General features: G+C 22.8%; 1 protein-coding gene across 1 annotated transcript in view; it reads left to right on the forward strand.

Moving 5' to 3' along the window:
• The first annotated feature begins 6,384 nt into the window (after positions 1–6,384).
• Positions 6,385–10,070, forward strand: part of LOC126903974 (sentrin-specific protease 2-like) — a 5,983-nt gene continuing 2,297 nt past the window's right edge. The window contains exon 1 of the mRNA XM_050682571.1: positions 6,385–6,388. Coding sequence (XP_050538528.1) covers positions 6,385–6,388 — 4 coding nt within the window. The remainder of the gene's footprint in view (positions 6,389–10,070) is intronic.

The raw sequence follows: 10,070 nt of genomic DNA on the forward strand, positions 1-10,070 counted from the left end.
ATGATGTATCTAATAATGCTTATTATAAAAATTTATAATAACAGTTTTATTTATTTTGACATGTACTTCGAAGATTAGTACTTAATGTAAACTCATATTTAGAAATGTCACTTATTTATTAATTTCTAATTTAACTTCCTGAAACTCTGAAAAAAATATATATACTACATAATAATTTTAGGTAAATTGAAGTTTAGTTTTCAAAAATTGGAATCTATTCATTATAATAATATACAGAATAAACATGTTAAATTAACATGGTGTTTTCTGCTTTAATAGTAATAAAATATATATGGCAATTATAAAATATTTCCACATTAAATATGATTTATAATGTGTTTTACAATATATTAGCTTTGTAAATGTGAAAGTACAGACTTTTCATTTTATACCAATTGTATTAAAATATAAATATATAAAATATGACTTTTCTTAATCATTATTTGAAATATTGTTGATTATCATAAGCGATTACAGATGAACAGCATTATTAAAAATAATCTAGTATCTGCGATTTAAAATATAAAATTAAGTTATATAAATTAAGATAAAATGATAAAACTATTATCATTATAACTTGTAATTCGCAGATTAGTATTTAATGTAAATCCGTATGACTAGTATGGATGTCAACTTTGTTTTTTCAAATGAATTGAAAAAATTGAATTAAATGAAATGTTTAAAATTTAATTCTAATAGTAAATGTCATTAATTTTTTAGCATAGTTTTATTCATTTTTTTTTTTTATTACTATTTTTCAGAACTTTGATTATGTAAATATTATAGCTCGACAATTAACTTTCTTCGTTTATTAGATATATAACTTTAAAATTTTGAATTTTTAAGTTAATATATATATAATATACGATAAATTTCAACCTCAATTAGCAAATTGATTTTTATTTTTGTGATGTTACTATTAAAGTTTATGGTCAATTGTAACTTTATCAATATATGTGCTTTTTGTAATGCCAGTTGATATATTATTAACTTACTACAATGTGCTTTATCATCATACACTAAGAATTTCTGTTGAAAAAGTCATAATGCATACTTTTTTAACTATACTTATGATCTATACTAAATATGAGTTTCAATTCGTCCTAAAAGTAGATTCAACACGAATACAGAACTTCTTGATCACATTCTTAACGAGACGTCTTACAATAGTGATATTAATCACTGTTACAATTAAATCTAAACGTGTTTCTCATTTTCCCGGCATCATTTCATAGTCTCAACTAAAGTAGAACCTTAAGGGGTGTTATTATAATTTTTTCACCCGAAAATATATTTTTATATAAGAACACAAATATATTTTACATATTTTTTGTGGCCAATGTTTCTATAGTTATGTCTTTACAACTAAATGTACTAGATTTTTGGATTCATCATATCTCATTTGCTTTTTTACCCACAAAAAAATATTGAATATATAAATTATAATGTACCAGGAATTTAGTGTATAGATGAATAAAAAAAAATGCGTAGTTATTAATATAAAAATTATTTGTCTATGTGAATTAAAAAAAAAAAAATTTGTTCTTTGATTAATGATACCTCTAAAATTATCACAATTCATTAGCCTCAATACAATCATTAATTGTGAATGTATCAATTTATTTAAGATACATTGAACACATGACTTTTTTATAGCAAATGTTAAAACTCGTACATGCGACATTTCTTTCTGAAAATGTTAGCATAGCACAGCCAGTTTTTTTTTACAATTGCAAATTTATAGCGCGTACTAGTGACATAACTGTCTCGATATATCAAACTATGTACAGCCCGCTATTTTTATATTATAAGTTTAAAGTCATCGTTTGTTTTGAAAGTGTAATATAAATCAAAACATACTTTCATATATCAATATGACTTTTTATAGGCAGTTCTCAAAATCAAATACATATTTATATATACAAAGTGTTTAGTAAATAAGGAAACAAGCCAATTGTTCCAAAAATGAAAACAATTAAAAGCCGTTCGCTTACTTACTGAACACTCTATATATAATACAATATACATAATATAATACATATATATGTATATATAGGTTATGATAAAAAAAAGGTATCATTAACTAAAGAACCAACTTTTTTGTTTAAAGTTCATATAGTCAAATAATATTTTCAATCAATTAATGTACATCAATTTTTTATCTAAAAAATCAAGTATTGCATGTAATAATTTGTGTATTCAATTTTCATTTGTGGGGGATAGAAAGTCTAAAGTGAAGTGAAGTATATTCAAAAAATCTAATACATACAGTTGTATAGGTGCAACTATTAGCTATGAGATATTGACCTCACAAAAATAGTAAGATATATGTGTGTTCTTATATAAAAATATTATTTAGGGTGAGAAAATTATAATAACACCCACTGAATTTTTATTCTAGATGTCCTTACAGAAAAGTTCTGGCGAAATGATAAATCAGTTTAGATTTAAATTCAACAGCGATAAAAACTACAATTGTAATACGTTTCAATATAAATTGCATCACCGTTAAAAATTTAACTTACATTCCATAAAACATTTAATACTAGCTAATATAATTAATTAATTCGTATAAACGAGAAGAAAAAAATTAATCTTATTAAAAAATATAAAATAACTCAAATTTACTATAAAATGTCTATGTGTATTAAAAGTCATTTGTTTTCATGTTAATTTTTACTTTGAATAAACAAGAATACCATCATAACATAAATAACTATAGTTCTATTGTAAAAATTATTGATATTAATAGCAAAGGCAATATTGTAAAACTAGTGTCATCAAAGGACTATTGATTTTTCAATGTCTTTAATAACATTTTTATTAATACAGAATAATAATATTATATTATAATTAATAAAAAATATTTTATAAATGTATATTAAATCAAAAGTTTAAAAATTTAATGTTTTATTTTTAATAAACGAATAAAGTTCTGTTAAAAATTGAAATGTCATACTATTAAAATAAAACTGCAAACATTTCATTTAATTCAAAATATGTGTTCTCATTTCAAAAAACTATGTTGACTTACATACCAAGGCATTCAAGATGAACTTAAATAATATTACATAGCTAATAATTCTAGAGTTTAAATATATAAATACAAAAACCTTGGATAATTCTATCAGCCAAATTGAATTATTAGACATCGTTCTGGTCTTAATTTTTATATAATATTTCTTATAACTTTTCTGAATTACATTCAATTAAGTTAAGAATATATTAAAAGGTTTATTATAATAAAAACACAAAATGATAAATTTATAAATATATAAATTTATATATTTATAAAATTAATAAATATATAAAAAGTATACAGAAAAAATGTTCAGCTATAGATTATTAAAAAATATATGTATCTAATAAAAGCTAAAAGTTGACTCAATATTTTCTCCAAGGGAAATAGAACGGCTAACATTAAATTTGAGAGATAATTTATTGATTTAATAAAACATTTTTGGGAAAAAAATAGTAAGTCATTATATGAAGTACTAATTATCTTATGACAAAATTCATATTATCATATTGGGGACGAATCAGATTTTGGATAAAGGCACAAAAATTAATCACTAAAACTAATAATTCAGCAATATCCAAACTTTTTTATTCAAATAATACTAAAATAAAAAATTTAATTGTACCTCATTGAATATATACATAATTTTAATAATTCCAATACAATTTAATCATTAGCAATTAAAAATAGATTTCTACATTATTTTTGACCTGCCACATAAAGTATTATTGTTTAGTAATCGCAACTATTGGTACTAATATGCTAATAAAGTATATTTTTCTGGATAAAGTTTAATTGTTAAAAAGTAAAAATTACATTGATAAATATCTATATTTTTGGTAATTTATTGAAATTTCAGATTTTTTAAAATATTTTAATAAAAGTACTTACGACTGGGATAAGTTAGAAAGTTAAACAACAAACAATATACATCGTACTACATTTTATAACTAATGAAAATAGTATTGAATTTTATTAAAACAAATTGTATCAACATATATCACTTAACGTACATTCCATCAAACATTGATTACTTGCTAATAAAAATAATCATTAATAATATAATTAATTAATCTTGTATAAACGAGAAAATATATAATTAATCTTACTCAAAGTATAAAATATCTGTTTATTAAAAGTGATTTGTTTCTATGACAACTGTATATTTGAATAATCAAGAATACTTTACTATTACTACATTAACAATTAGCCAGTGAGAAATAGAATGGCTAACGTTAAATTTGAGATATAATTTATCAATTTTATAAAACATTTTTGGAAGAAAAAAAGTAAGCCATTACAGAAATTACCAATTATAAAATAAAAAATTATATTAATTGGATAAAAAACAATAGTGGTTTATAATTATACCTTTTGCTTCATTGACATCTCTATCAGCTTTATTTTATATTTTTCTTTTAAGTACAATACTAATACTCTAGAAACATTGTTTAATGGCTTCACAGTTTTTAAATTTACAATTCCATCTAGTATTACTAATTAGCCCATAGTTTTTGTTTTTAAGTCCAAGTTTTTTTGCAAGTCTACTAATTGACAATTCTTTGGGGAAGAGAAAAATGAACACATATACATTTAATTATGTTAAAATAACTTAAAGTTTCCTAAATCATAGGTTTGTGAAATTATTTGAGTTTTAGTATTTAATTTACAAGTTTTAAAATAATATAAAACATTTGTTCTTCTATATAACATCTAAAAATAATGCAAAAGTTTTATAGTAATATTAGTGTTTATTAATTGTATATTTTTTTATTAATGCTCATATTTAAATTTATTACCTTGCTTCATCAAACATTATACTAAATATCTGTGTACTAATGTCTTCTATAATTGAATCTCTTGCGTCCTTTGTACATATTTTAATTATTTCATTTTGAATATGGTGACTAGTGTGATTTGTTTCTTTGTTGAATATTTCAGAAAACTTAGGTATATGGTTGGAAATTAAAACACAAGTTTCGTTGAAATTTCCCAAGAAAAATTATTTATTAAGAAATTAATAATTATATCTTAGTTTTAATTACTTATTATTAGGTGATTTGATTACTTAAATTAGTTCCCTATCTTAATTTAAAAATGAATTATTTTTGTTGTGTCAGACTCAATAAATGTCAATAAATGTCAATTAAACTTTTGTTATATTCCCTATTAGTGGCAACTTCTAGTTTAGATTGAGTTATTAGTTGGGTATGAACAGTGTCAGTTTTTTTGACAGTTACGTTATTATGTCCTGTTCATTTAGCAATATGAGTTAAATGAGTTTTTGTTCTAAAATGAGCATCAAGCTTTGTTAGTTTTCCATTTTTAAGACCTCTAGATCTACATAACTAATAAATAAAAAAAACAAATAATTAAAGTTAATTTTTGAACAATAATTATGCCATACACAAAAATATTCAACCTACTAAAATGAAGGATTGAATACATAGTTTTGTTAATGGAATTAGCTAAATATAATTTATTAGCTATTATTAATAGGCTTAATAGCAATTAAAATATATATTTAATATACAATATAAATACTACGCTTTTAGTTATATACATGATTTACCTCTTATATGAATCTTTTTGGACCAGACTGTAAATCACCAAATTCCGAGTTGCTTGTAGATTATTTAATATGGTTTTTAATTATTTCTTACTTGATTAGTCATCGCTGTTTCAGGATTTTTTGGATTAAAGGTAACAAATAATTTTGAATTCATTATTTTATTAACAAATTAATATAAAAATAAAAAAAAATAACAGTTATGCTACAATACAAATTGATTTCTCCACGTAGAGAAGTTGCAAATTAACAATGTTAACGAGCAGATAGTATTCCACAGCTAAATATAGAATTTGTTTAAATAGTGCACATGATATTATTAAAGTCAATATTTTGCACAAGCCAAAGAATGTTAACATTAGCATTATCTATGATACTTCTACCACAGATTATATAAATGAAAATATTATTAATATTTTATAGCGTATAGATGCTGATATTTTGAAATGGTAAATTCGTTTGACAATGATATAACAATACATTATATTTGACTACTTAGGCTAGTAGACGAATATTCAGTATTCGCCCTATGTGCGACAATTAGATAAATAATTGGAACCAGGCTTCACATATAATTTTTTTAAATAAAATATGAATTTTGGTAAACATATAAAATGAAGTCTAAAAAGGCATTTAAACGCGCGCGTACTCATTTTTTAAAAATACGGTCATTAATCGCTCTATATAAAACATCCCCACATTTAAATTGAACCATGTTTACCACGACTAAAAATACTTGAAGAACAAAAGAAAATTGATGGCCTAGTATTAACACTAAAGTAATTTTAGAGATAAGATGGGCAAGTCATAAACGTGCAGTAGACTCGTTGTACATAAACTTGTCATAAATTGTTAACTCATTACAGCGAATTGCTGATAGAGAACTTCTCAATACAAAATTAAATATTATTTCAGAAGAACAAGAATTGCTTATTCAAATGGTGAAATTTAAATTTAGTTTTATGGAAAAATATACTTGGAAAATCTAATATTTTATCAAATTAGTAACAATATTTTAAAATTGATTTAATAACTGCACATCATATGGTTTCAACATGTTTTTTAGATATTTCATCTTTCAGAAATGAGGAACATATTTTAAAAATAAAATGTAGTGCAAATGAATCGTGTGAACAGTTTGAAGACAAAAATAATTTTGAGCAAGAACGTATCAAATTTGGATATATTGAGCATTGAGCACAATATATAACAAAAAATTAACTTTAATAATGTAATAAATACATTTACTTTACTACTGGAAAAGTGCAGAAAAATTATGCAGAGTTCTATGCTTTTACAATATTTATTTTGTACTACATTTATTTTTGTATATAATGATAGAAATAAAACTTAATTCAGGTATGAATTATTTTTGTATTGGATTAGAATTTAAAATAATATCCTATTGTGGAAATGAAAGCAGTCATTGAAAACTAAAATTAAATAAATTTACTGTAACTATAAATTTAAAAACTAAAATAGATAATAAATATTTGAAAATCTACTTAAAATTAATTAAATATTTCTAGTAATTTTTTTAATTGAATATCAATTTGAATGTAACAATTAATAGTAACATTAATATTTTATGCCTAACCTAAAGTTAGTTTTAAATTTGATTTAATAATTATTAGTTATAACTAATGTCATTTAGTTATATTGGGTGTTGGTATAAAAGTGTGATATAAATGAGGTAATTTACGAGCGCAATGAACGACTAAGTAATACATAGTTAGTTAAAGCATCTACACAGTGGCAGGGGCGTTTCTAGCCTTCCCAACATGGTGGGGTGTTAGTTTAAAAAACTACCGACTACAAGTTAGTTTACCAGTGTTCACTAACATTTTTTGCAAAAAATAAAAAGGTCACTTAGGATAGAAAATTTGCCGACTGACTAATATGTCAATAGGGGTGGACACCCCCACCATCCCCTGCACAGTGACCACTTATAAGTAAGAAAGACTATAGTACTACAATCCTCAGTACGCCACTACTGTCGGCTAAATGTGTCTGATTCATGGACAAAAGGGATGAAGTTTATATGATCAGCATAAAAATTCATTTTAATTTCCACTTTTATTAATATTGCATAAAAATCAATTTAGACCAGTGTTTTTGTTAGTAAATATAAAATTATTAATAGTCATATTTTATTAAATTATAACACGAAAATATTATTTTAAAAAAGAGCAAGTAAATTAGTTGACTTTGTAAAGTAAATAACAGTTATTTAAAAATACTATCCCTTAAAGATGATTAAAACATAAGATATTCTCGTCAAAATATTTTCTTAAATTTATCAATAACATAAAATTTAGAATTAAATGATTTTGTGTAAAACTGATAATGGATCAAATTCTGTAAGGAATTTGGTGAATTTAGTGATACTTAAGAGGCTAAACATGAAGTTATGGAATTTGTATCAATTTTTTATAATCTGAAAAATTTAGATTAGAAATATGATGATAAGTTTAAAAGTATTTCTTTACCTATATATGGAATATATGGAAGTTATTTTTTAAATTTAATTGCAACCTCATATATTGAAACATTTGTTAATAGCCTAAATTATTCAAATTTTATAATCTTATATAAATCAACTCATTTTAATTCACAAAATATTTTTGTTTAGCCATTTTTGAACTTATTACAAAAGTTATAAAATTAAAAATTGGGTATTAAAAAAATGACCGAACAACTTTTATTAATTAGATGACTCATATTTCAATTTTCTTCAAAATCAACCTATGAAATTAAAGATGAGTATTTTAGAAATATGATCTACCAATAAATATAAAATATCTTTACTACTCTAACATCTTAAATTCTCAACCAACTATATATAAATGTATAAGTAAATTTTTTATTAATAATTACATCAAAGAGTTGGGTTGTGTTACCTATAAAGTTTTTTTGTGATATAATGTTAATTATAAACTACTAATTGTAATAATGTAGTATTAGGTTTTTTTTATCTTAAATAAATAAACAAAACTGAAATATTATATCAAATATAAAATTTTAATAGAATTTCATCATCAGACTCATCATAATTATTGTCGTTAGCTCCATTTACAGGTTTTGAACTGTGTCTCATTCCAATAACGGATCGAAATGCTGTCATCATGAGAATTATTATGTTTATAAGTTATAGTATAAACTTAAGTATTACTATAGTGTTATATACTATAGTATTACTTATTACTTAATAAGTAATTACATAAGTTAAAAACGAACAATTAAAAATTATAATCGACAATTAAAATTAATTTAAAAAATGATCTAAAGTGGTAAGATCACTTCAAAAATGGCAATTGTAAATAAAAACTTATAAAACTCTGAATTCATTTAAAGATTAATATCAATATTATATAATAGAATGTTAATTAAAATTTTTGTAAATAAACTGTTTAATACCCATTTAATTAAACCAATTGTCTATTATCGTGATATGGAACGGCGTGTCAGCTATGCAATTTAGCTACATGAATGTCTTAATTTCAATAATTTTTCAATTATTTCTTATAGACTCTAAATTTTTTTTAGACTCGATGCTTAAATACTAGAAGACTTAAATAAAACTGGCATAATGATAATTTACATACAATAGATCATAATTAATACTAAACCATTTTAGTCAGAATTAATGGAATTTTGTAATCCTAAAAAAATTTTATCAATTTTTAACATTTTCCCTTCTTTGGGTAAGGAAGGCTATGCACCTATTATTAACATTTCTACAAATTCAGTTCCATACAAGATTTTAATGAAAAGTACAATTTGTCTGTCAGAGTAGGACAACAAAAACTATTGTTCTTTTTTAACTTTGATCCAAACTTGTAAATAATTTCAATATGTTTAAAACTTTAGTATAGTATAAAAAATTGATTTTTTTTATAATGGTAAAATCAAATGTAATAATTTTTCTTAAAATACAATAAAATTTATCAGCTCTAATATGACAAAATTTCATACTTAAGTAGCAAAGTTAAAAAATCAAAATGCAGCTAATGATGGAAATGATTAAATTTTAATAAAATTCAAAACTAAAACCCAACCAGTCTTAAAAAATATATGATTTTAATGATTTGTACAATGATAACTACTATACTATTTAATTGTTTACTATTCCTACATTTATTATGTGTTAATTAAAAAATTAATAGTTTTAACTTCGATGTGAAGTATTATATTTACTATAATGTGTTTAATTTAATTATTTGGTCTGTTACCATTCAATCTCAGCTCTCGCTGGACCGATTTTGATTAACAATTATTTTTAATTTTCAAATATTTAAGTGGCTTATAATAAAAGAATTCAACGAATTAACTCTCCATGACAATCATGACTTTATCATATATAAACGTTGTCTATGTTGACATTGGGATCACTTCGTGTTTGCTCGTCAAAATAAGCTATCATCTCGTGTAAGTATTCAGAGTTATTTAACTAATTATTAATATGGCAAGCGAAAACAATAC

This window comes from Daktulosphaira vitifoliae, unplaced genomic scaffold, assembly GCF_025091365.1.
Source record: "Daktulosphaira vitifoliae isolate Bord-2020 unplaced genomic scaffold, ASM2509136v1 Scaffold_4, whole genome shotgun sequence".
Lineage (NCBI taxonomy): Eukaryota > Metazoa > Arthropoda > Insecta > Hemiptera > Phylloxeridae > Daktulosphaira > Daktulosphaira vitifoliae.